The 27491-nt window shown below is 44.3% G+C and overlaps 2 protein-coding genes across 4 annotated transcripts in view; one reads left to right on the forward strand and one right to left on the reverse strand.

Moving 5' to 3' along the window:
- The window catches only part of RINT1 (RAD50 interactor 1), a 37966-nt gene extending 17608 nt beyond the window's left edge, over positions 1-20358 (forward strand). For 2 of the 3 annotated variants that reach the window (XM_084785190.1, XM_084785192.1), the window contains 8 exons: positions 1142-1298; positions 2096-2432; positions 3732-3869; positions 5575-5774; positions 7067-7281; positions 8644-8824; positions 9390-9508; positions 11697-16518. In XM_084785190.1, the coding sequence (XP_084641316.1) occupies positions 1142-1298; positions 2096-2432; positions 3732-3869; positions 5575-5774; positions 7067-7281; positions 8644-8824; positions 9390-9508; positions 11697-11889 (1540 nt within the window). In that variant the 3' untranslated portion in view covers positions 11890-16518. Of the gene's footprint in view, positions 1-1141; positions 1299-2095; positions 2433-3731; positions 3870-5574; positions 5775-7066; positions 7282-8643; positions 8825-9389; positions 9509-11696; positions 16519-20221 lie in introns of those variants that run through there. The other variant, XM_084785191.1, reaches the window with a different exon arrangement.
- Positions 19947-26202, reverse strand: TOMM7 (translocase of outer mitochondrial membrane 7). The gene is made up of 3 exons (XM_084785193.1): positions 26015-26202; positions 22912-22960; positions 19947-20116 (listed from the first exon to the last, which is right to left on the reverse strand). Exons 1-3 carry the CDS (start codon positions 26115-26117, stop codon positions 20101-20103), a joined length of 168 nt encoding a protein of 55 aa, XP_084641319.1. The 5' UTR covers positions 26118-26202; the 3' UTR covers positions 19947-20100.
- Positions 26203-27491: the final 1289 nt, after the last annotated feature.

The raw sequence follows: 27491 nt of genomic DNA on the forward strand, positions 1-27491 counted from the left end.
CTTCTGCATATCATATACAATAAATAAAATAAATAAATCTTAAAAAAAAAAGAGTTCTAAAATAAACAACTGTTAGCCAGGCACAGTGGCATACACCTGTAATCTCAGCACTTCGGGAGGCAGAGGCAGGCAGATCACTGTGAATTGGAGGCCAGCTTGGTCTACAAAGCGAGCCCAAGACAGCCAAGGCTACACAGAGAAACCCTGTCTCAGCCAAACAAAACAAACAAAAAACTAAACCAAACCAAAACAAAGATAAACACCTGTCTTAGTCAGTGTTCTGTTGCTGTGAAAGAGACACAATGACCACGGCAACTGTTATAAAGGAAAACGTTTCATTGGGGCTGCCTTATAGTTTAGGGGTTCGGTCCGTTATCATCATGGTGGGGAGCATGGCAACGTGCAGGCAGACACGGTGCTGGAGATGGAGCTGAGAGCTCTTTATCTAGATTGGCAGCCTGCAGGAAGGTAGATATTGGGCCTGGCTTGAGCACTGGAAACCCCAAAGTCCACCCCAGTGATACACTGCTCTCCACCAAGGCCATGCCTACCCCAGCAAAGCCATGCTTCCTCACACTGCTACTCCCTATGGACAAGGCATTCAAATATTGGGCTTATGGGGGCCACCACAGCAACAGGCTGTGTGAGTGTTGCGGACAGGTGCTTTACGAGAGAACACATATAGACAATGGGAAGAAATCTTAGTAACAGTGTTGAGGAAATGATGGCTTAAGTTGCTTTCCTTTAAAAAAAATTATAAATATTTTCATTTATTGTTTATTTTGTAAGCATGGATGTTTTGCTATGCGTGTGTCTGTGTGCCATATGCACGCCTGTGCCTGTGGAGGTCAGAAGAGGGTATCGGGTCCCCTGGTACTATCACTAAGGATGATCACGAGCCACCATGTGGGTGCTGGGAATTGAACCCAGAACCTCTGCAAGAACAACAAGTGTTCTTGTCATCTCTCCAGCCCCTAAAAACTGAGTGAATTAAAATTCAGTATAAAGTTAGGTTTTGCATTATTTGTAATGAACTTTTTGCTAAGTGTTAATACATTTGTTGGACAAATGTATTGTGTGCGTGTGTCCGTGAGTGTATAAATACGACTTTGATTCTTTTTCCTTGACTTGACTGTGTCAGAGATGAATTATTAACTGAGACCAAACAACTCCCAGAAAAATACTGTCTTCCTGCCTCCCCGCCTGTGACCCTGCCTATCCAGATCATGCTGACTCCCCTTCAGAAGAGATTCAGGTACCACTTCAGAGGCAGCCGGCAGACCAACGCCATCAGCAAGGTGTGCTTCGCCGGAGCGTGCTTCCCTGTGCTCTTGTCTTCTGTCTTGTTGTGTTTTGTTGCCCCTCTCCCCTGGCCTCAGACTTGGGCTCACTCTGCGCATGCCTCCTGAGTGCTGGGATGACATGTGTGTGCCACATTGCTCACTTGCTCATTAACAGTGGGTGTTAACCTGTGCCTGGACGTAAACATGTTTAAGGTAAAGGCCCGTCTGTCCACATTTCTGCTTTCCTTTTTAACTTCCTGCCTCATAACTGCCCTTTGTAGACGTAACTGGGACTTAGGTTGTCAGAACTGGCACTGCCTTTGGGACATCATCACACTCGCATTTGGGTGTGCAGGCTTTACAACCATATCTGTGCCCAGGCCTCACTGTTTTTTGTTTGTTTGTTTTTTGTTTTGTTTTGGTTTTGGTTTTTCGAGACAGGATTTCTCTTGTAGTCCTGGCTGCCCTGGGCTCTTTTGTAGACCAGACAGGCCTGGAACTCAGAACTCACAGAGATCCACCTGCCTCTGCCTCCTGAGTGCTGGGATTAAAGGCATGCGCCACCACGCCCAGCTTCCCAATATGGTATTTTAAATTTATGACTGAAGCCACTCTATTGGAATTTGTTGAGAGAATATTGGGAAACATTTGATCATGATGTCTTTTGTGAATTTAAAGTGCACAGTAAGAACTATTCTCTTACATATAGGGATGCTTAACTACTTTTTGTGTCCGTTTATAACTCAATGCATTTAATCAGAATTTTCTATGACTGTAGAATAAAGAATCGAAACCATTTTCCCTTCCTCCAGCCTGAATGGTACTTGGCTCAGGTCCTTATGTGGATTGGCAACCATACGCAGTTTCTGGATGAGAAGATTCAGCCGATACTGGACAAAGTGGGCGCTGCAGTGAATGCAAGGCTGGAGTTTTCCCGTGGCCTTGTGATGCTCATTCTTGAGAAGCTGGCTTCGGACATCCCCTGCCTGCTCTATGACGACAGTCTCTTCTGTCACTTGGTGGATGAGGTGCTGTTGTTTGAAAGGGAGCTGCACAGTGTCCACGGCTATCCGAGCACCTTTGCCAGCTGTATGCACATTCTCTCGGAGGAAGCCTGTTTTCAGAGATGGCTGACTGTGGAGAGGAAGTGTAAGTGCTCGTGTGGCCATGGGAGGGCTGTCCTGAGGGCGTTGGTTTGCTAGCTCGCTCGCTTTTTGTTCCTTAGATAGGATCTCACTGGATAGGCTTGGCTGGCCTGGAAGTCTCTGCACAGACCAGGCTGGCCTCGAACTCCCAAGTGCTGGGGTTAAAGGCATGCACCACCATTGCCTGGCATTGTCTGGTTTTGTGCGTAAAGTTTTTCTCTTACAACTCTGAGTAGGAACTTTAAGTGCTTAACTCTTTTCTGGGCAGGGTCTACTGGATTACCTTCAAAGACAGTTATTGATAGATTATTAATATTTAATATTGAATTATTTTAGTGAAATCAGCCATTACTCCTTAACCAGCTTTATACCCAAATAACCACACAGAGACCAGGATCTATTTAGTTAGCCTATAGCACAATGCTGCGCAATAATTTCTCCATCCTAAACCTCCATGCTAATATGGTTTCTTCCCAATCTGTTTTCCCACATTATACTTGCTTTTAAATAATTTCCTAGGCCTGGTTAATTTTCTTGGTGTTTCCTAGTCTCTCCTCTCCTTCCTTCTCTTTCACCTCTCCTCACTCTTATCAGGATGTCCCACCCTATTCTCTGTTATCGCTCAGCATTGGCGAGTTTGTTTTTATTGACAATACAGAGAACAAATGGTGTACATAAACTTGAAACTGGAGAAACTTAGACTAAACATCACAATGCAGTGTTCAGGTTGATGCAGAGAGTGGAGCCGAGAAGCCAACATTTGAATGAACAAAGGTAAAACTGTACACAGTCCACAGAGCGTTTTGCCAACGGACAGTCTTCTTTTATTTCCACAAAACTTCACTTTTTCCCCTGGAATTACAGTCTGTATGTGGAATATTGGGCCAGCAGAGGATATTGCTGTGTTGTAGATTTTTGCCATGTACTATTTCTGCTTTTGGTTGGGTGTTTTGGAAGTGCCACATCACTATCTTGAGGTTTTGAGAGGAGGGAAGATAAAGCATCTTATTTAACTCTGAAGCAGAACATTTTAAATCTAATGCAGTTAGTTAGTGGGAGATTGTAAGTTTGTTTTGTATGAAAAAGCCATTCCTAAAAGAAAAAAGTATAAGCTGATAACTTAAGAATGACTATAACAGCCAGGCATGGTGCAAAATGCCTGTAATCCAACACTCGGGAGGCAGAGGCAGGCGGATCTCTGTGAGTTGGAGGCCAGCCTGGGCTACAGAGTGAGTCCAGGACAGCCAGGACAAACCAAAGAATGACTAGGACTCCGGACACAGTCCTTCTTTCTCCATGTTAGTTGCTCTGCAGAAAATGGACTCCATGCTTTCCTCAGAGGCAGCGTGGGTTTCCCAGTATAAAGACATCACCGATGTGGATGAAATGAAGGTTCCAGACTGTGCAGAAGTTTTTATGACTCTACTTTTGGTTATAACTGGTGAGTACAGCTGGCTATGGGGCACACACTATCTATGACAGTAGTCTCACTTTGGCTTATCCAGGTGGGTCGCACTCACCTTTCATCCCAGCTTTCTGGAAATGGAGATTGGAGGATTTGTGGTTTTGAAATCATCCTGGCCAGTGAGTTCCAGGCCACTCTGATGTATAGTGAGATCCTGTTTCAAAATACTAAAATAACAATAAATATTAACAAATAAAAATAATCAGGCCAAAAAAAAAAAAAAAACCAGGCCACCCAGACGTCTCAAAATAACACCACCACCACCTTCGGGTGCAAACATTGGTGTACACGTGAAGGAGGGAAGTCCTGAACAAAAATAAGTCAAAGCTTGTTAATTTTTACTTCATTGTCATTCTTTTTACATGTTTTCAGGTTTCCTTTATCACTATTAGTTTAAAGGCTTACTTTGTTTTATGTATATGAGTGTGTGTCGCATGTGCATGTGCACTATGTGCATGCCTGGTGCCTCTGGAGGCCACAGGAAGGGGTTGGGTTCCCAAAGCTGGAGCTACAGGTGGTTGTGGGCTGCCGTGTGGGTGCTAGGAACCAGCCTGTGTCCTGAACATGAGCAGCAAGTGCTCCTAACTGCCACGCCTTTTCGCCAGCTCCTTTTATTTAGTTTTTTTTTTTTTAGGTTCGTGTGTGTAAGAGTTTTGCCCACACATATATGTGCCCCGCGTATGTTTCTAGTGTCTGTGTAGTTCAGAAGAGAGAATTGGAGCCTTTAGCATGGCAGTTGTAAGCTACCGTATGGGTGTTGGGACCCACGCCAGGGTCCCAGGATCCTCTCCAAGAGCAGCCAGTACTCTTAACCGCTGAGCCAGCCCGCCAGCCCCAGGCTTGATCTCCTGCCCGGAAATGGTCTTTCTGCCTTGGCTTCCAGCTGCCTGGGACTAGGCACACACTACCATGTCCAGTGCAAACCTAGGCTTTAAATATTATTTTCTTGGCCCTGGCTTACCAAGAATTGAAGAAGAGAGTAGAATAATAATGTAGTTTTGGAATTAAAGTAGTACAGGGACTCTTCTGGTGCGGTGTCAGCTGCTCAGGGCGTGGCCGGGGGCCTCTGGCTCTGCTGCTGTGCAGCATCTGCATTCCCTGCTGTAGACTGCTGCCTCTCCTGGTGACCGTAGCTCTTCCTTGCTGTCATCCTCTTCTGATAGTTCACCCCCTGAGCTTTATGATAGCCTGAAGAAGGGTCATTCCAACCCAATCAATAATTATATATTTTGACTATAAGAAAAATATGAGAGCCAGGTGTGGTGGCACACGCCTTTAATCCCAAATATCAGGATTTTGGAGCTAGAGGCTGGAGGATCAGGAGTTCAAAGCCATCCTTAGCCACATAGGAAATCTGAAGCCAGCCTGGGCTACCTGAGGCTTGTCTCAAGCCCTCCTCACCAAACAAAGCTTCTTACGTGTGGAACAGTTGTTGTAAAACACTTTTGCTTTTTTTTTTTTTAAATGAGGAATGATTTACATATAGCAAAATACACTTGTCTAGGTCTTAAGTATTCTTCCTGATGAGTCCTGACACACGTTATACCTGTGTGCTCCCTTAAGTGTTTAGACATAGCCACGAGTTTTTTTCATGAAGGCAGTAGAAGTCAGGTTTTAGAGAAAACCAACTGTGGTGGACAGTACCAAGCCTCTGAGTGTGTTTTGTTCCCTTTCTCCACAGACAGGTATAAAAACCTCCCCTCCGCCTCCCGGAAGCTGCAGTTCCTGGAGTTACAGAAGGACCTGGTGGATGACTTCAGGCTCCGGCTAACGCAGGTCATGAAGGAGGAGACCAGAGACTCCCTCGGCTTTCGGTACTGTGCAATCCTTAACGCCGTGAACTACATCTCAACAGTGCTGGCAGATTGGGCTGACAATGTTGTGAGTTAATGTGCTTTCTTAGTAGATAATGTATCAGTGCCTTGATGCATATTGAGATGCATGTTGTATGCATATTGTGCCCGCAACAGCACACATGCTGAGAGCAGAGGACAACTTGCAGAACTCGGCTCTGTCATTCCACCATGTGGGGCCTAGAGATCAAACTCCAGTCATCAGGCTTGGGGACAAGTGCCTCCATCTGCTGAGCCATCGTGCTGGTCCTGAACTGGACGTTTTATTTTGGGGGAGAGGATAAAGGCTGTTACGCTTGTTTGACTTTGAGTCTGGGTCTCATGTAGCCCACACTGGCTGTGAACTCACGGCAGTCTTCGGGTGTCAGCCTCCTGAGTGTGGGAATGCACATATGTGCCACTGTGCCAGGGTGTGTGTGTGTGTGTGTGTGTGTGTGTAGAGAGATGACATGCACACATGTGGAAGGTGTGTGTGTGTGTGTGTGTATGTGTGTGTGTGTTGACATGGCACACATGTGGAAGGTATATGTGTGTGTGTGTGTGTGTGTGTGTGTGTGTGTAGAGAGATGACATGCACACATGTGGAAGGTGTGTGTGTGTGTGTATGTGTGTGTGTTGACATGGTACACATGTGGAAGGTATATGTGTGTGTGTGTATATGTGTTGACATGGCACACATGTGGAAGAGGTGTGTGTGTGTGTGTATGTGTGTGTGTGTGTGTGTAAGAGAAAGAGATGACATGGCACACATGTGGAAGGTGTGTGTGTGTGTGTTGACATGGCACACATGTGGAAGGTGTGTGTGTGTGTGTGTGTGTGTGTGTTGACATGGCACACATGTGGAAGGTATGTGTGTGTGTGTGTGTGTATGTGTTGATGTGGCACACATGTGGAAGGTGTGTGTGTGTATGTGTGATGACATGGCACACATGTGGAAGGTGTGTGTGTGTGTGTGTGTGTGTGTGTGTGTGTGTGTGTGTGTGAGATGACATGGCACACATGTGGAAGGTGTGTGTGTGTGTGTGTGTGTGTGTGTGTGATGACATGGCACACATGTGGAAGGTGTGTGTGTGTGTGTGTGTGTGTGTGTGTGTGTGTGTGATGACATGGCACACATGTGGAAGCTAGAGCTGTTTCCTTCCACCATGTGGGACCTGGGGATTGAACTCAGGTCATCAGGCTTGGCAGCAAGCAAGTACCCACTAAGCCATCTCATTGGCCCTGAGCCGCACACCTTAAGTAGGGGAATTGTGCGGTATAGAATTCTGTTTCCGGAAGCCCAGCTTGTGTTAACAGATGTTCTAACATGTTTACTTGCAGTTCTTTCTGCAGCTGCAGCAGGCAGCACTGGAGGTCTTTGCAGACAACAGTGCCCTCAGTAAGCTGCAGCTGGGACAGCTGGCCTCCATGGAGAGCTCTGTCTTCGATGACATGATTAACCTCTTGGAGCGCTTAAAGCTTGATATGTTGACTCGCCAAGTAGAGCATGTTTTTAGAGAAGTGAAAGATGCTGCAAAATTATATAAGAAAGAAAGGTATGTCCCACACCAGCCACCCTTTACACTTATACTCCAGATTTCCGCTTTGGTAAAATCCCCACCCTCAGTTTTGGAGATGGAACGTGTGGCTTTTGTGTATGGTAGGTCCAAACTTTGGCTTTGATGGAAATCCTCCTAACATCTATTCTTTTGAAGAATTTACTCAGAATAAACGAATGATGGCATGGACCTCATAGACAAGTGTCATATGGTCTGAGATTCACTAGCCTATGTGTCATTTGACAAAGTGAAGTGCCCTGTAGTCTCTGTCCTGTGCATGCTTGTATTTCACAACTCTCCTGCCACTGTGTCTTAGCATGCCACACAGTATTGTACTCAATTTGGAAGTAGTATTAGTTTGTTTGCTAAAATTAGAGCATAAGATTAACTGGTGTCTTTTAAATTCTAAGGATACACTTTGTAGTACTGTATTTTCCAGTATACAAGACAATGGGGAGTATAAGATGACCCTCCAAAAATATAGATTTTTTTTGGAATATACTCACCATATAAGACTACCCCTCTTCCAACCCACACCCTGTACAGCAGACTCAGGCATATGTCTATTTGTAGGCAGGGCACAGACAACCAGGTGCTTTATTAAATGCCATCAGACAGCCAGTGCCAACCTTCACTGCCCCTTTAACGCGCATTCCACACTCAACCCAAAGACAGGCAGATGTGCAGCCCTCCGTGTAGAATGGGCGGGTTCTGATGGAGAGCCAATCCATGCTCACATTCTCTCAAGGTACAGGAAGATGTGCAGCTTAGCTTGCTCCTCCCTGCTTCATACTTCCCGCACAGAGTGGGGAATCAGCTATGGCACCCCACCCCTCTTCCCACTGTATGTGCCGGACATAGGAAGTAAGGGGAAGCAAGCTGCAGGTAAGTACCCAGAGTATAAGGCAACCTATGGTGACTGGGCATAGTGGCACAGGCCTTTAATTCCAGCACTTAGGAGGCAGAGACAGGCAGATCGCTGTGAGTTCGAGGCCAGCCTGATCTACAAAGTGAGTCTAGGACAGCCATGACTACACAGAGAAACCTTGTCTCAAAAAAACAGAAAAAAAAAAAAAGATAACCTATGACTTTGGCATGGATTTTTTGGTATTAAAAAGTCGTCTTATATGCTGGAAAATGTAGTAATTGAATTGGGGGTATTTTAAAGGAAATATTAAATAATTAAAAGTTAAAATATAAATATGAATGCATTTATTTCTGGTAAAGCCTTCAATATTAGACATTGCTTTTTTTTTTTTTTTTAAATTCTGGAATTCCCCAGGACAGTACATGATTTGTTGAAACCTTAAGGGTACAAAGTTGTAAGGGTCATTCTTGTGAAAGTTGTTTGTTTTCCAGGTGGCTGTCCCTGCCGTCTCAGTCTGAACAGGCAGTAATGTCGCTGTCCAGCTCAGCCTGCCCGCTCTTGGTGACCTTACGGGACCGGCTGCTTCAGCTGGAGCAGCAGCTTTGTTTCTCCTTATTCAAGATTTTCTGGCAACTGCTTGTTGAGAAGCTGGACGTCTACATCTATCAGGAGGTCAGTCAGTGGGGACGGGGCTGTGCTGAGCCCTACGTGATTCCAGGGATGTGGTTCTGTGGTTCTGTGGATGTGGTTCCGTGGATGTGGTTATATGGGTTTCAAGGATGTGGTTCCGTGGCTCCATGGATGTAGTTATGTGGGTTCCATGGAGTATTTGTGTGGGCTCCATGGATGTAGTTGTGTGGGTTCCATGGATGTAGTTGTGTGGGTTCCATGGAGTAGTTGTGTGGGTTCCATGCATGTAGTTGTGTGGTTCCATGGATGTAGTTGTGTGGTTCCATGCATGTAGTTGTGTGGGTTCCATGGATGTAGTTGTGTAGGTTCCATGGAGTAGTTGTGTGGGTTCCATGGATGTAGTTGTGTGGTTCCATGGATGTAGTTGTGTGGTTCCATGCATGTAGTTGTGTGGGTTCCATGGATGTAGTTGTGTGGGTTCCATGCATGTAGTTGTGTGGGTTCCATGGATGTAGTTGTGTGGGTCCATGGATGTAGTTGTGTGGGCTCCATGCATGTAGTTGTGTGGTTCCATGCATGTAGTTATATGGACTGCTCTTGGTTTCAGATAATCCTTGCTAACCACTTCAATGAAGGAGGAGCAGCCCAGTTGCAGTTTGACATGACACGGAATCTCTTCCCTTTGTTTTCTCACTATTGCAAGAGACCGGAAAACTATTTTAAACAGTAAGCCCAGTGTCTAACCATAAATGTTAGTGTGCCCAAATGCTAGAGAAGTTGACTTCTTTTTAACAGTTTCATAGTTTCATTGATTTGTTGCAATAACATCAATTAAAATCTGGAGCCAGAGCTCAGCAGTTAAGAACACATGATGCTCTTGCAGAGGACTGGGGTTCGGTTCTCAGCACCCACATGGTGTGCCTCACAGCCATCCATAACAACAGTTCTGGGGTATCTGACAAAGTCTTCTGGCCTGTACAGGCATCAGATACACACGTGGAGCACAGACGTACATGCAGGTAGAACACACATATAAATGAAATTTTAAAATCTTAAAAAAAATTTAAACCTTAAAATATTCATTGTATACCTATTATATTTTCAAGACACAATATGGAGCCAAAATAATGCATGCAATCTACATCTTCAGAAGGTTCATCAGAACCAGGTATAAATTACACGTTGGTCTTGCTCCCTAGCATCTGGCTCAACACCATTTGCCCATCACTGGGGGAGTCAACAGAAAATGAATGCACCCACTGAAAACAAGCACTCACAGCTAGGTTTGGTGCCTAACAATAGCCAGACAATAATCAGTTTTATTATTAATTTAGTGTCAATTTTAGTTCTAAGTATAGTTATAAACATGAGAACAGTTACTAGCAATTTATTTAGAAAGTGTATTGATTTAAAATTTACATTATTGGGCTGGAGAGACAGCTCAGTGGTTAAGAACACTGACTATTTTTCTAGAGGTTCTGAGTTCAATTCCCAGCAACTACATGGTGGCTCACAACTATAAGGTGATCTGATGCCCTCTTTTGGTATACAGGTGTCCATGCAAATAGAGTACTCATATACATAAAATAAATAAATCTTAAATAAATTACATTATGAGCCAGGCAGTGGTGGCACATGCCTTTAATCCCAGTACTTGGGAGGCAGAGGCAGGCGGATCTCTATGAGATGGCGGCCAGCCTGGTCTACAACACTAATCCAGGACAGTCTTGACTACACAGAGAAACCCTGGCTTGAGAAACAAAAACAAAAAACATTATGTATAGGGTTTGAGCAATTCAGAAACATTCCTTTAAATCATAAGAGCGTATTCTTCCAGGAAGCTACAATTGTTTTCAGTTTGCTTTTCTTTTTCTGAAATGGGTTTCATGTATCCCAGGCTGACCTCGAACCAAGTGCGCAGAAGCAGAGGATGACTCTGAGCTTTTGATCCTCCTGCCTCTGTCCTGCGTCTGTCTTCTGAGTGCTGTGATTACAGCTGTGCACCCCACACCCCCAAGCCCCTCCTCTGCCTCATTCATGCTAGGCAAGCACCTACCTGCACAGTAAACCTCCAGCCCCTGTTTGTCTTTATTATTATTTAAAGTGTTTAATCTTATGTTCATGTGTGGAGGGCAGATGACAACTTGTGGGGAGTGGTTCTCTCTACCATGTGGATTTCAAGGACTGAACTTGATAACCATCTGGCAACATTACCCACAGAACCATGAAAGCTGCCTTCCTATTTCTGTTTGGTCTCACTGTGTAGCCTTGGTTGGCATGGAGCTCACAGTGTAGACCAGCCTAGCCTGGAGCTCACAGTGTAGGCCAGGCTGGCATGGAGCTCACAGTGTAGACCAGCCTAGCCTGGAGCTCACAGTGTAGGCCAGGCTGGCATGGAGCTCACAGTGTAGACCAGCCTAGCCTGGAGCTCACAGTGTAGACCAGCCTAGCCTGGAGCTCACAGTGTAGGCCAGGCTGGCATGGAGCTCACTGTATAGACCGGCCTAGCCTGGAGCTCACAGAGATCCTCCTGTGCTGGCTTAGGTGTGTGCCGCCATCACCACCACCCCCACTACCCCCAGCCTACTGGTGTTTTTGGTTTGTCTTGCTTCTTTGCCTTTTCTGCTCCATTCATTTTTATTCCTTTTCTTCCTCCCCCGTGTCCTAATTCTACCTAAAATCATAGCTACATTTAATAACCTGTTAGCATTAGTGTAATGAGACAGACTCTTATGATGTGTTAAAACAAACTTTGATGACCCACTAACCCTGCAGCTCAGAGTCACAGCATATTTAGAGGACCAAACAGTACATCCTCGATAGCCGAAATGTGCACGCAGGTTCTCCAGGTCGCTGTCATCCTATGGATGGTGCAGTCGAGGAGCTCTTCTCTTCTTTCTTGTTTTCTGAACAGTGTGAAAGAAGCCTGCATCGTTCTGAATCTGAACATTGGTTCTGCGTTACTTCTGAAAGATGTCCTGCAGTCGGCTTCCGAGCACCTTCCTGCCACAGCAGCCCTAAATGAAGTTGGAGTTTACAAACTGGCTCAGCAAGACGTTGAGATTCTGCTTAATTTGAGGACAAATTGGCCTAACACTGGGAAATAATGTGTCTTTGAGAAAAGGGTGATTTAACAAAGATAGTTGGATTGAAGTTGTCTGATAAAGTTCTAGATTAATGAAACTGGACAAATGAGAACTTGGTAGTTACTTCTTATCTCAACCTTTTATCCCTCCATCCTCCTGTTTCTAAGAAAACAAAGGACAGAAACCTGCAAGCAGAGTAAATGCAGACCTCTGAAGGGCAAAGGCCAGCAGCCCCCTCCCACCTCCACTGCGCTAATCCAGGGGAGCTGTCGGAGTAAGCCAAGTAGCAGTACAGTATAGAAATACTTACGGGCGCAGGCTGCTATTTGAGGTTCCTGTATCCAGCTTGGGAATTAATGTTTATATTAAAAATACACCGTGAGCTAGGAGTGGTAAAGGACATCTGTAATCCCAGCACTCTGAAGGCTGAGGCAGGAGGATCACTGTGGGTTCAAGACCTTCCTGTATCTTTTCTGGTGAGATCCTGTGTCTCACCAGAAAAAAAACAGAACAGAGCAAGACAACCACCCCCCCCAAACCAGCAACACAACAGCTTTATGAGATGATGGTTAAGCTGTGGGCGTTCTTAATATTCCATTCTCATGTCCTCCCATTTTACGTACTTCTTAGTTATATTTGTGTGGGGGTTCACGTGCAGGTGTATATTTGTGCATATGTGGAATATGTGTGAGTGTGTGTGCGCGTGCATGGCTGTGGAGGTCAGAGGTCAACCTGGATATTGTTGCTCAAAATGTCCACCTTGGTTTGGAGACAGGCTCTCTCACTGGCATGTTGGACGAGCCCCAGGATTTCCCCTGTCTGTGCCTCCTGTACACAGGCCCTACATGTGAACCATCATGTCAGACTTTCTATATGAGTTCTAGGGTGCAAACTCTGTGCTTGCATGTCCACGGCAAGTACTTTACTACTAAGCAACTCTCGCCCTTCCTGGCTCCATTTCTTTGACGGTAGCTGTTTTTTCTCTGGTTAAAACATTTTAGAGGCCACATACATAGCTCTTTAGTCATTTGCCTGTGGTGATATTTATGTAGTTGATGAAGTAAAAATCCTTTGTGTGTGTGTGTGTGTGTCTAGGTGTATATTTGAGTACGTGCAAGTGGAGCCAGAGGTTGATGTTGGGTGTTTTCCTCAGTTGCTTTCCCCTTGCTCACTGTTAGCTAGACTGGCTGGCCAGTGAGTACTCAGATCCACCTGCTTCCCCCTCTCCCCAACTGGGGCTACAGATGTTTGCAACTGCCCAGCTGTTAACATGGGAGCTGGCTTTGAACTCGGGCCAGCTGAACCATCTCCCTGACCTGAGACAAAAAAAAAATCTTAAACTTTCTTTTTCTCTTTCAACATTTCCTTGGTCTCGGGCTACGTGGAGTGATAGGTTTTGTGTGTGAGGATCAAACTCGGAGCCGCGCTCATGGGCGCCCAGGCGCCACCACCATTCCAGCCCAAGCCATGGCGCCTTGATTAATAAATCCTCAGAGCAAGGCTTTTACACAACCTGAGCGTAGTTACCTGGAAGATTACTGAACTACTTTCTCTGTTTTCCAGGGGAAGAGACTGACGATGAGTCTTGCCCCAGGCACTCCTTACTACGGGGTGGACCTGGAGGCAGACGGTCCTCAGACTGGCACCCACTGAGCACTCACTCACCTGCTACACTGCGCTAGCAGCAGGCACCAAGAGGCCACCTATCATGTTACACTTGGGGGAACCGGGGAAGGGGGCTCGCAGAGTCCGTGGGCAGCAGCAGGGCTCCGAAAGCACGGAGGCAGGGGATGGAGTGCGTGGGGAGGGCGGACATAGTATGGGGCACAACATGGTAGTCTGGGAACCCTTTGCTTGGGGAGAGGGAGACAGAACGTCAAGGGAGGCAAGATTCCTTACTTGGTCAGACTAAGAGGAGAAAGCTAGTGAATCGGCTCAGAAACTCTATGATCTGGTTTCTTTTTAATTAATGCTCGATGGCTAGAAGTCTACCGCAGTGTCCTGGTGGGCTTGACTCCGCCCCCTCTTCGGCTCAGTCACATGAAGCACCACCTCACCTCATTGATTCTTTGTATTCTTTTGTTTTGTGTTTTGAAACAGGGTTTCTCTGTGTAGCCTTGGCTGTCCTGGACTTGCTTTGTAGACCAGGCTGGCCTTGAACTCACAGAGATCCTCCTGCCTCTGCCTCCTAGAGTGCTGGGATTACAGGCGTGCCCCACTGTGCCCGGCTGATTCTTTGTGTTCCTAATGTGTTCCACTTTATTAATTTCTGCTTTGATTTTTATTATTCTTGCCATTGACTGGGTTTGTATTTGGTATGTTCTTGTTTTCACCAAGTTTTGAGTTGCTTTATTATATATCATTTATTTGTGTTCTTTGTTTTTTTTTTTCTTTTTTTCTTTTTTCTTCCTTCTTTTTTTTGGTTTTTCAAGACAGAGTTTCTCTGTGGAGCCTTGGACTCACTTTGTAGAGGAGCCTGGCCTCAAAGTCACAGAGATCCGCCTGCGTCTGCCTCCTACATGCTGGGATTAAAGGCGTGCAGCAGCTTTGTTTCTTTCCTTTTTTTTTTTTAATGTTGCCTGTAGAACTACAACTTTCTCTCATAGGACTGAGTCCAACAGGTTGTTTTGTTTGTTTGTTTTTGTATGGTGTTTTCATTACATTTAGTTCTAGGCGAGCATCGTTTATTTCCTTCCTCGCTTCTTTGACCCACTCACCATTCAGCAGAGTACTTTAGTCTCCATGAGTTTGCCTATTTACTAGAGCTTTGTTTACTGTCAGTTTTAAGTATTATTATGTGGCAGCCAGATAGACTACATGGAGTTATTTTTTATCTTTTTGAATTTGTAAAGATTCATTTTATCTTCCTAGATGTGGTCTATTTTAGAGAAGCTGAGGAAAATGTGGATTCTTTGCTGTTTTAGCGGAATATTTTGTAGGTACCTCTTAATTCTATTTGATATATGATGTCATTTAATTCTGATGTTTATTTTCTTGTCCAGATGACTTGTCTATAGGAGAAAGTAGGATATTGAAATCACATACTATTAACATACTGAGTTATTCTGTGTCTTTAAATACAGTAGTGCATTTTAAAAATAAAATTGGCTGCCCCAGAGTTTGTTGCATTGAAGTGTAGGATGATGACATATTCCTGATTAACTGTTATCTTTATTAGAACCAAGTGTCCTTCGTCTCTTCTGATGAGCTTCAGTTTGAGGTCTCTTCTGTCAGATGTTAGGATAAAGACACCTGCTAGCTTTCTGGTCCTGTTTGGAGCATTTTTGTCTGTCTATGTGCTCTAAGCTGACACCTGTCTTTAAAGCTTAGATGTAGAAGACAGACAGATGAAGTTTGATTTGATCCATTAAGTCACCTGTGCCTTACGATTGGAGAATTGATGTCATTGACTTTGAGGTTATTATGAAAATGTGTGTTGTGATAATTCTGTTGTTGGTTTTTGCAGCTGTCATTTGTGTTTTCAGTGACATTTTGTTCTTTAGTTTTGCCTTCATATTTCTTTCTACAATCTCTGGGATGTGTTCATCCCTTTCTCCAGCTCAAAATTTCACTTTCTATGTTTTCTTTACATTTGGTTTGAGGTTTTTAGGTTTGTTGTCGGCACATCTGGAGGGTAACGAATAAGCCTCACCCTGGAAAAGTTACCATCACGATGACAGTATCTCCCCCACTGGGCAACACTTACTAGATGGGTCATCTAGATCACCCATTCCAAGGATGAAGAAAAAAAAAAAGTCAGTGAAGAGGAGACAGAAAGTCAGAGAAAGGGTGGGGTGACTTGTGAGCAGTGTCCTGGCACAGCTGTTTCACTCATAAGCTCTCATCAGCTGTGATTTCCTGCCTAACACTGGGCCATCAATGTTCTGCTTTGTCAGAGAGAAGTTCTGTCCCTCCCCAAGAATTCATAAGCAGTCAATGGCTGGGGGCAGAGGACAGCTCATGAGACCCCACTGGTTCCTAGGAGAGAGGGAGAACTTTCCTTCATGATATAGCCACTGACTGGTAAAATTACTCATGTGCCTTTAAATAACCCACGCTCTGTGTAGGTGTCCTAATTAAGCGCATTAATTCACAAGAAAAAGATAAAGCAGAAGTGGGGAAAGGATGATAATTGGAGAATAATATAAGCAAAATACATTGCATATATGTGTGAAACTGTCACAATGAAAATTCATCATTGTGTATAACTAATATATATGCTAATAAGAAATTTTAAAAATGCAATCTATTTAAGGACAGGAAAAATGTTTACTGTTTCTAATAGCAGGCATATTAACTTCAAAGAAGTTAGCTTTATGTGAATTTGACTGGTCTATGTGTAATTTGTATTTAAAGCCCCGAGTAGCAAAACAAGCTGTGAGCCATCTATTATACTTGAAATGTAAACAGTTTTTTATCTACTATAAAACTTAATCGTTTGCATAAATTATTTCAAAAGGTAGCACGTTCCTGTAATAAGATCATAATCTCTTAGTGCTAGCCAACTGAGTTCAAATCTGAGGTTTGTTTTTTTTTTCTTTCCTTTCCTCTAATTTAGGAGAAAATTAACCAAGCTTGTTTCATCTTCAAAAGGAATATCCTACTTACCATGCTATTGTGGAGGATAAAGGAATAAAGTGACCAATCTTAGTCAACAGTCTCTTGCCTGTGTGATCCTAGTATCTTATGTCATGTTCAAGAGGTGACTGAAATCAACCATTATGACTTCAGCAGAGGAAAATAAAGACCCTTCACAATGACTCAAGCTATGCAAGTTTCCATTCACAAGCATTTTATCCCCAATGCATACAATCCTGTGGCTCCTCCCTTCCTTCTTCCCAAACACCTACGTGCCAGTAGCTGTGCTGGGCTCTGATAACACAGCAGGAAGCACAGTGCTACTCCCATGGGGCTGACAGTCTATAGTCAAAAGATACAATTTTTTCATGCGTGTATAATCAGGTTAATAAAAGCTCTTTTAAAAAGTTCTCTAAGAGCTGGGCACTTGGGAGGCAGAGGCAGAGGAAGGCAGATCTCTGTGAGTTCGAGGCCAGCCTGGTTTACAAAGTGAGTCTAGGACAGCCAAGGCTATATAGAGAAACCCTGCCTCAAAATAAATAAATAAATACATACATACATAAATACATAAATAGCATTAATCCTCCCCTTAGCTTTTTATTTTTTAATTTATTCACTTTACATCCTGATCATAGCCTCCTTCATCTCTTCCTCATCCTGCTCTCCCTCCCTCTTTCCCCCATCCCTCTCCCTCAGCCTTCAGAAAGGGGGAGCCCTCCTCCCCTACCAACTAAAAACCCTTAGTATTATAGCTAAAAATTAGGTATGCAGACAACAGTGAACATCTATATCACAAACATAAAGGAATGGACCACTGTCATATAACCTACATGGTACAGAAAAATAAAGGAGAGAGAGAGAGAGAGAGAGAGAGAGAGAGAGAGAGAGAGAGAGAGAGAGAGAGAGAATATCCCAAAAGCAGGTCAATTTATAGAGCTTTTTGAAATAGCAAAATTATAAAAATAGAAAACAGATGACTGGCTAGCAGAGGTTAGCCACAGGAACTGCAGTAGGGCTGACTATAAAGAGGGAGATCCCAAGAGGCCCTGTGCTGAAGTGTCCCATCCAGTCACTGGTCAGTGCCAAAGCCTACTTAGGCTTGCAATGTTTTATCACCATGGGTAACTGGGTAAAGACACAGAAATCTTTATGTATCTTTGTTTTTGGCAGTGCTGGTGATCAACCTGGGGCTTCATGCATGCTAGGCAAGTGCTTTACCAACTGTAAGCCCAGGCTTTTCTACACCTAATGCAGTGTCTCCAAAATACTAAGCTCAATTTGGAGGCGTGGTTCAAGTACGACACTTAAATTCATTCAAAATCCTCAGTAGTCAGCTCAAGGTGATCCCTGAAAAAATGTTAATTAACTCTGTTACTGTTTCATTAAAACAGTGCCCCCACAAGTTTACTTCAATTCTAGGATTGACAAAAGAAAAAGTCCACCAAAATACCAACTGAACAGAAACTTACAAGAAACACACGTGACAGGATGAAGTAGAAGACTGTAAACTGAAGGGTTTTTCTTCTTTAGTCAAAATCATATATGCCTAAATGCAGAAATACTGAAGCAATTAGATTTTGTTTTAAATTATCTGTATTATCTGTAGGCCCAGCCAGCAATCAATCAAGACACAGACACTTTTTATATTTTAAAATAGCCTTAGTTAACCTGGGGCAGGGCAGATATCAATCCTTTCCATAGTAGGGCCTCAGGCATGGGATCCCTGCCTCAATCCCATGCCATCTGTTTCTAATAACTTCTATCACGCTACCTCCCATCCATCATCCCAAATGAAGCTAATGTGCTTCATCTGGGCCGGATTCTCCATCTATCTAAGCCATGGTGTCCTTCATCTCTCCTCAAGTCTCCTTGCTCCTCTTGGCAGTTCTTCCCAGGATTCCTCCCTCTAAGCCCCACCTATCTCCCTTGCCCTGCCCAGGTGGGATGGCTTTTTATTAAAAAGGTGGGTCACACAGACAGCAAACAGTAATTAGCATCAAAATACATCAGACCATCCCCCAACAATTAGATGCTTACCAAAAAAATGGTTTCGTGCAGTTAGCACTCCAGAATTCCATGTGAAATATTGCATGATTTGTGCAGTGAGCCCTCAGTCTTCTGCCTCCATGGCAAACATTACAAAACTAGAGAACAGACCTCCACAGCCAAGAGCTATTTCCATTAGAAATGGGGCTTGTGTTTTGCAATGGCAGTCCAGGCAGAGATCACATTCACGATCATGCTGTTAAACACTGGGTGTTAAGGCATTCAGTCAACAGGCATGTTTAGGTTCTACTGTCTCATTAATCTTCTGAGTGAGTAAAGGAAACTATTTTGTGAGTATTAAAAACAATAAAGTAGGCTTCAAATACAGTAAAAGGCAGGCAAGGTGGGACATCTCATGATCTCAGCACTAACGGAAAACGCAGCAGGGTAGTAAATTCAAGGCCAGTCTGGATTATCCAGCAGGATTTTCTCTCAAACAATAAAAATGCCAGCCTGGTGTGGTGCCGTATGCCTTTACTCCCAGCACTATGAGAAGCAGAGGCAGGTGAGTCTCCGTTCAAGGCCAGCCTGCTCTACAGAGCTCCAGTACAGCTGGGACTACACAAAGTAACTGTTTGATCCCAGCACTTGGGAGGCAGAGGCAGGCGGATCACTGTGAGTTCCAGGCCAGCCTGGTCTACAAAGCAAGTCCAAGACAGTCAGGGCTACACAGAGGAACTCTGTCTCAAAAAACAAACGAAAGCTTAAAAAGGTCAAAATAAAATACAAGTCCCAGGAAACTGGTATCCAAGAACTGACTTGTTCCATTAGCTGCCTTTTCTTCTACTGGAATAAAGTGCTGCTGTGATATGCAGTGTATAGCCTCTTCTCAGGTCAGCTCTACTTTGCTCAGACCCAAAGAAAATTCTAGACTGACATTTAACCTACAAATAAACCAGACACAATTTCTCAACACCCTTCTCACTCCTAGCAGTGCCAACTTTAAACCCTCATTTCTTAAGAGTCAGAACTTCCTGTCAGTGCCGTGGCCCATCCCAGTGTGTCACAAACTGAGCCCTTCCCACCCTCCCCACTTGGCAGGCCAAGAGGCTGCTAATTCACTGCAAAGGGAACTGCAATCCACTTGACTACCAACAACCAAGAATCCACTTGGGAAAGATTTTACTTTTTAAGGCAGTATCCAAGCACACACATAGATTTCCTGTTCCACAAAGATGTAATAAAAGGCTTGGTTTTCACCTAACAGTCCCAGATGATATCTAAGGCAAGGAAGGCTCGAGGCAGACCAGACCTCAGGAGGGAAAAACGTTTCCACCAAGTTCTATCTAGAGCTACAAGGCCAGCCCACACAGCAGACAGAACAAACTTCTGCAGCAGGTGTTCTGACTTCCACACTGGTACAGTGTGAGATAAACACCCCCAAAGACACACACACACACACACACACACACACACACACACACACACACTTTAAAGAGTTTAAAGACAAAACATAACATTGCTAAAAATATTTATTTTGATAGTCTATCATAAGTACAGGCTGCACTCTGCTAAAGATGTGTTGGAACGACGTCTCCTTTCTTATCCGCCCAGAGTCCACACCTTCCTCGCTGGCTTGCTTCCAAATCCAGATGACCGAACAGTCTTTTATCCCCAAAGTAGGCTGAAACATTTATGAAGAGGGAAAATAAATTAAATCTGAAAGAAAAAACTTTCTACATACAGAAGAAGAACCAAGCTTTATGCAGTTGTTTGTTTTTTGTTGCAGGGTCTTTGTTCCCACTGTGATCCCTGAGATTGAACTGTAAATCCCCGTTTCTTCTCGTTGAGCCCTAACACACCTTTAATCCAACAACTTTCTGTCTATTGTAAACAGGCATTCAAGTAAAACTTCCATTAATATGAGTCTGGTGATCGAGTGGTCAGTGTGTGGCCAGGTGGTGGCGGCAATCTCAGCACTCGGTGTGGGGCAGAGGCAGGGGTATCTGAGTTCCAGGACAGGCAGGGCTACACAGAGAAGCCCTGTGTTGAAAATAAACAAAAAAGTGAAGACCATTTGTGAAAAATTTTTATAGAAAATACTTTAACTGTACACTGGGCAAATGGAGGGCACACATGGTGGATACTCTTTGAGAGCAAAATTTCCTCTGAAAAAGAGGCCACGAGTAGAGGAGTGGAGACCATTTCTATCCACAGCATAGAAGTGTCAGTAGGAGAACTTGCAGCAGGCTGTGCAACCCTGCGCAAAGGCTACACAGGCTTTGGAGATTTCTACCACCTACCAACTCTGCTCTGGAGGTGCTCAAGTGACAACTACAGACAAAACGTACAAAACACCTAAAATAACCGGCACATTGCAGGTGAATGACTAATATTACTGCAAAGTGCTCGTGTCTAATTTGAAAATTTGAAATGAGAGGGATTGGTTGGGGTGTGCCTCTTCATGGCAGAATGCTTGCCTGACATGCACAAGGCCTTGAGTTCAAAGAAAGAAAATTCACAATCTGAAGTGCTTCTCGTAAGAGCACTTCAAGAAAGGAGTACCCTCTGGATTTTCTGCCCATCCTTTAAGGAGTGGTTAGGAGGGAGGTTTGAAGAAACCGAATAGCTGATGCATCAAATGAAGGCTGTCAGGGTCACAACGCATGCCTGACACTCAGCTCACGTGGTCATTACAGAGCCTGGAGTACCCACCAGTCCTCCCAGAGCACACCCACCTGCTTTTTGTTTTTTTTTACAAGAATATTCATACAGCATTTACACATGTTTCCACAAGTTGCTATGTTTTAAAGGTTCAATGTGCTCTAAAGCTCAAATATTAAGGATCTACTGACCAGCCTGTTGAAAACACTAGAAGGTGATAGAGCCTAAAGGCAAAGTTTTATGGGAGGAAGTTAGGTCAGGCGGCACGTCCCTCAACAGGACACTGGCCTGTCCTTTGTTGGCTTTCCCATGACCAGCAGGTGAAGCGCATCCTCTACCTCCTACTACAGCCACGGACCGTGCGGCCAGGGTCAAAGCAGCAGGCCGAGCAACCATAGCCTAATGCCTACAAAACTGTGAGCCAACATAAACCTTTCATCTGTATTAACTATTTGTCTCAACAATAGAAAAGTGACTAATAATAAATACACACATATATTATATATACATAATACCTAAGCATTCATATGTAAACACTATGTATGAAATTTACCCTGACCAGGTGTAAGAACCTTTTACTAATTAGATCAAAATACATCAGACCAACCCCCAATAGTTATGCAATACCAACAAGACTTATTTCTGGGTAACAAATGTGACACTGAATTTTCTAAGCTATATATATTCATATACTTCTATTTACTAATCTTTTAAGAATTTATCATGCCCCACAGGGAGACCATGAAGGCTGGCAGATCTGGACCCACAGGGGCACGCACTGTTGCACCAACCAAGGACAATGCATGCACTGAACCTAGACCCCTGTTCAAATCCAGGCAATGGGCAGCTCAGTCTCCATGTGTGTGGAGAGAGAGAGTCACGCCTCTCACATGAACTCTGGGGCTCCTGATTTGACCACTTGCCCTTGATGTGGAGGCCTGTGGCACACACAGGAAGGGGAAGCAGGCTATCCAGATGAGACCTGATAGACCGTGGTCAGATGGTGGGGGAGGAGGTCCCCTTCTGTCAGAGGTCTAGGGAAGGGGAGTAGGGTGGAAGAGGGAGGGAGGGAGGAATGGGAAGATACAAGTGAGGGGGGCCACAATCGAGATGTAATATGAATAAATTACAATAAATTAAAATTTGAAAAGAGAATAAAAATGGCAAAAAAAGAGAGAATTTTAAAAAAAGAAATAAAAAGCAATAAAAGTTATATGCATCAAAATGTTTGGGAAGCTGAAGAGATAATTCAACAGTTATGAGCACTGGCTGTTCTTCCAAAGGACCAGAATCCAATTCCCAGCCCCACATCTGGAAGTTCACACCTGTAATTCCAGTCCCACAGAATCTGACACCCTCGTCTGGCCTCGATGGTCACCAGGCACACAGTGCAAAGACGTAGGTACAAGCAAAATACTAATACAAATAATAATAGTAATAATTTTTTAAAGCTTTAAATGTTGATTGCTATGACGAATATCGAGAAGCCTAAGTAACTGACAGGTGGAAAATATATGGGATATCAATTCTAATTTTAGGTGAAAAGACTAAAACTCTATGTATCTCTGTTATAACATGATATAAAAGGTTATCCTTTCACGGGGTAAGGTGATAAATTAGCTTTCTTTTAAAAATGTGTGTCATAGGATAACAACACAGGCAATAACACAGTAATTAATACAAGCTAGACTAGTCCACAATTTGTCTTCCAACAGCCCAAGACTCATGACTGGTGAAGCTACGGGTCATCTGCTTCCCAGTGACTCAGAACAATTCACACGTGAAATAACTGCCCTCGATAATCAAGAGCATTACCTTAAAACCGATGGTTCGGGCATTCCAGGATCCGCACCCCTCGTAAATCCTGAAAGAAAAAAACAAAACAAAACAAAAACTTTCAAATAAAACAATTATAAGGCCAGCAGACAAAAAGTCTACAATCAAATCTCTTTCAATCCAATCTGGGACAGCTGTCTCAGCTGACCTGTGCTGCTCAAGGCTCCTAGTTTTCACCAGAATGTGGAGTGGCATCCAGGGCCACTGTCCCACTGTGCCATCAGCAGAGTTAAGCTTAACTTGACCTACGTCTGTCTATTCAGTCACCCCCGAGGTCTATTGCCAATCCCAAAGCACACTGGAAAACTATGGAGAGCTGAAAGATAAAGGAACATCACAGCTTCTCTGAAAGTATACCTGAGGATATCTTACTTTATCTTCCACACACTACTCTCTTTATAAAGAAAAACTCATGGTAGAAAAGGGAAAAATCACTATTATTCATCTACCTATTTAGATCAACATACTCCAATTTGATACAATCTAATGCAAAGCCCCAAGCAAGCAGGGCCAGACAGCACCTGCAGAAGACGGGACCCCTGCATTTGGGAAGCAGACCTTTCATAATGAACTATGTCTCTGGATGAGGTACTATTTCCGAAAGCTGCCTGATTTATGAACATCTTCAAAAGATAATGCATAATATAGTCATCAGAACATGTGCTAAGAGCTACAGAAAGGCAAGAAACTATAAAAAATTATTTTCTAATTGGTAGTGGCTCATGCCTTTAATCCCAGCACTCAGGAGGCAGAGGCAGGTGGATTTTTGTGAGTTTAAGGCCAGCCTGGTCTACAGAGTGAGTTCCAGGACAGCCAAGGCTACACAGAGAAACTCTGTTTTCAAAAAACAAACAAACAAACAAACAAAACCCCATCCAACCCAACCCAAAAAAACAAAAAAGAAAAAAAGACCTATTGTTGTGCTGGGTATATGTCACATGCCTTTAATCAGACAGTAACAGGTGGATCTCTGTGAATTAAAAGCCAGGCTAGCCAAGGCAACACAGTGAGACGCTGTCTTAATAACAAGCAAACAACAACAACAACGAAAGCTTTTTGTTGGGAAATATCCAGGCAGGTTCTTTATTACAATGTCATTTCTGTCACACTCTATAATACTGTCCTTTATGAAGCACTAAAAGATAAGCTTGAAAATAAAGTACAGCTGGGTGTGACACCTTTAGCACTCTGCAGACAGAGGCAGGAAGATCCTGCAGGCCAGCATGGTCTACATAGGGAGTTCCAGGAGAGCTACATTACAGTATCAAAAATACAAATAATAATAATAAAAAAATTAAGTTAAAAGCTGAAACTACATAAGAACATAATCTGCAGTTTCACGGTTCAATGAGAAGAGACGTAGACCCTGGAAAACAGCTTAAACATGAGATTAACATGAGATTAACCTTCACCTCAGTGTCCGGGACAGACAATGACAAGTACTGGCGGGGTGGCCCGAACAGTGTCAACTGTACATATCCTGACTTGGATGCCAGGGCAAAAATCACTGCAATGTCAAGTCCTAGGACAAGAACCAATGCCCACCATCCAGGGCTAGACCGAGAGTCTGACAAGTACCTACAGCTTCTAGCTAAACAGAATCTCAATCCGGACACAGCCCTGCACACCTGTGACTCATTATCGGGACGCTGAAGGCAGGAGCCTGAGGTCACAGCCAAGCCCACCTAGGCTTCATGGAAGGACCTGGTCTTGGGGAGAAGGGGGGAAAGGAAGGAGAGCGAGAGAAGAAAGGGATAAATCACCGAGGGAGAAGAGCCCAGTGCACCTGTAATTCCGACTGTACCAGAGACTGAAACAGGGTTGTAAATTCGGCCAGCCTCACCTACAGAGTCTACGGAAATGCAGGGGGCGGCAAAGAATTGTATGGCCAACACAGCCTAGAAAGCAAACCGCCAGCACGTGCCTTTAATCCCAGCACTCAGCTGGTAGGGCAGAGGGATGGCTGCAAAGGCCAGCCTGGTCTACTTACTTAGTGATTCCAAGACAGCCAGAGCTATGTAACAAGTAACAAAAACAGTACAAGAGTACGCCGTCACAATTATTTGCTTTAATTTGATACCTATATGATGTCACTATCTGAGATGTATTTTTATTTCAAAATAGAGGACAGAGCTGGATGTGATGGCGCAGGCCTGTAATTCAAGCATTTGGAAGGTAGAGAGAGAGGAGAACCAGGAAACCCAGGCTAGCCTGAGCTACATGAGGCACTGTCTCAACACTACTAAAGAAAAAATGTTTAAGTCCTATCAAAATGTCCAGGTTACCACAGCTTACAGGGGCCACAGCTGCCTGGAAAATGTCCAGCCTAGTTTAGGGCTCTGCCAAGTTTATCTTTTATAATGCAAGTCATCTGAAACAAACTGGAAGCGGCACCTTGGGAGGGTCATGCTTTAACACGTGAAATGCACACTCTGAAAGGTCAAATGACGTATTCAAGCCCAGAGAGCTGGAGCTAAAATACTACGCTATTTCCTTTTTACCTTATTGACTGAGACTTACCTTATTGACTGACAAGATTTAAAATGAAATTTAAAAACTACTTAACCAGCAAAAGGGTAAGGCTCCAGTGTGCTGCCCTAGGCGAAAATATTTGCCTCGACACTTGGGCAAGGAAGGTACGGCTTTTTGGCTCGGTTTTCCTTCCCGGCAAAATGGGGTCATTAACTTTTGGAGAGAGAAAAAAAAATGACTACAATCCTTCATTATACAAGTAAGAAAGCTTAAGCATCCAACTACTGTCATAATCACGCGAAAAGGTGGTGACGTTTTAACTTGATTTTTCCACTTAGGCCAGCCTACAGGGGGAAAACGCCCTGAAACCCGTATCTTTCTTTAGGGATCATATAACCCTACACATATAATTACAGAATATGAGGACTAGTTAAATACTATCCAATAGCTAAAGGAAGGACCTCGAAGTTGGGTTCTCGAAGCCGGCCAGACAGCCTCAGAAAGCGTGGACACCACGGTGACCCGGTTTATTTCCCCGCCCCCGAAGACCAAAAGGCAAGACTCGCAGACCCCGGCCCTGCGGCTCCTCCCAATCTCTTCAACCACTGACCTAGGTATATCACGAGAGGAATAAAGCCCCAGCGGATGGCAAACTGGCCGCCCTTGAAGAGCTGCTGCAGCCTCTGTTTGGCTTCCTTGCTCAGCTTCACCATGGCGACGACCGAACAGCGGACTGAGGAGCACTTAAAAAGACGGCCGCGTCCGGATCCCGCAAGGGAGAGGAACTGCGCACGCGCCACAGGCGACCTTTACGGCAGGAGCCGTAAGGCATCATCGACAGAAGCCGTAAATCTTCGTTATTCAAACACCACCTTCCCTCCACACCCCCCCACACCCACGCCCCGCCTCCCCAGCCTTTCCGACCACCAGAGGCGCTTGGGCTGTTGGTTTGATGCGCTCCCTTTGTCGGTTACGTTCTTTTGTTAGTTTGGAGTATAAATTGGGCTTTTTGTTGGCGGGGAGGCGTGGTTTATCTTGTTTGTAAAGACTTGGACTTTCTGCTTAAGACCAAGCTGCCTTCAAACCCACAGAGATCCTCCCGTTTCTGTCTCCTCCCGAGTGCTGGGATTAAAGGTGCGCACTGACTTTATCAATGGCTTCCCTAGTTCCTGAAGAGTGCCGTAAGCACTTACTTGGGGCTTCCTTTTGTTTGGAACTGCTCTTTTTTTTTTTAAAACCCCAAAGTCTTTTTCATTTTTTATTTATTTAAATAATTTGTTCAGATTACATCCCGATTTTTACCCCAGCACTTGTATCTTCCCGTTCCCCCTCCCTCCCTCTTTCACCCTTATCTCCTCCTCTAGGCCTGTGACAGAAGAGGCCCCCACCGTATGATCACCGCCTATCAGGTCTCATCCGCATAGCCTGCTTCCCCTTCCTCTGAGTGCCCCCAGGCCTCCACACGAAGGGGAAGTGGTCAAATAGGGGGCACCAGAGTTCATGTCAGAGGCAGTTCCCTCTCTCCACACAATTATGGAGAATACGCTGTCCATTGGCCACATCCGAATAGGGGGACTAGGGTTACTGCATGCACTGTCCTCGGTTGGTACAGCAGTTTGTGCAGGCCCCCCTGGGTCCAGATCCACCAGCCTTGATGGCCTTGTAGGGTACCAGGACCCTCTAGGTTCTTCTGTCTCCCCATTCTCCCATACCTCTCTCACCTGGAGTCCCAATAGCAAGTCCCAGCATCTGTCCCAATCCTATGCTTAGTGAAGACTCTCAGACAATATCCATGTTGGCCCAGTTTTTAAAGTATTTTTAAAAAAGACTTATTTACTTCATTTATATATGTCAGTGCCTATCGGCAAGTTCTCCTGCATGCCAGTACCAGACACTGTATTTCCTTCCTGTTGCTGAAAGTGGCAGCAACCAACTCATGGGCTGGAGCCCCAGACTATATAAAAACAAGAGATGAGCAACAGCGTTAGTCTCTGCTCTCTGCCTAGGCAGGAGATAGGCGTTGCCACTATCGCTTCCAGACCATGATGGACTGTACACTCTAACTGATCTCAATAAACTCTATTTGT

Source organism: Acomys minous, assembly GCF_964271855.1.
Source record: "Acomys minous genome assembly, chromosome: 6".
Classification (NCBI taxonomy): Eukaryota; Metazoa; Chordata; class Mammalia; order Rodentia; family Muridae; genus Acomys; species Acomys minous.

Excerpts from the sequence above, each read along its gene's own strand:
- TOMM7 (XM_084785193.1), bottom strand. The coding sequence starts at position 26,117 with ATGGTGAAGCTGAGCAAGGAAGCCAAACAGAGGCTGCAGCAGCTCTTC. Across the intron at positions 22,961-26,014 it reads TCCTCTCGTGATATACCTAG|GATTTACGAGGGGTGCGGAT; the intron begins GTCAGTGGTTGA and ends TTTTTCTTTCAG.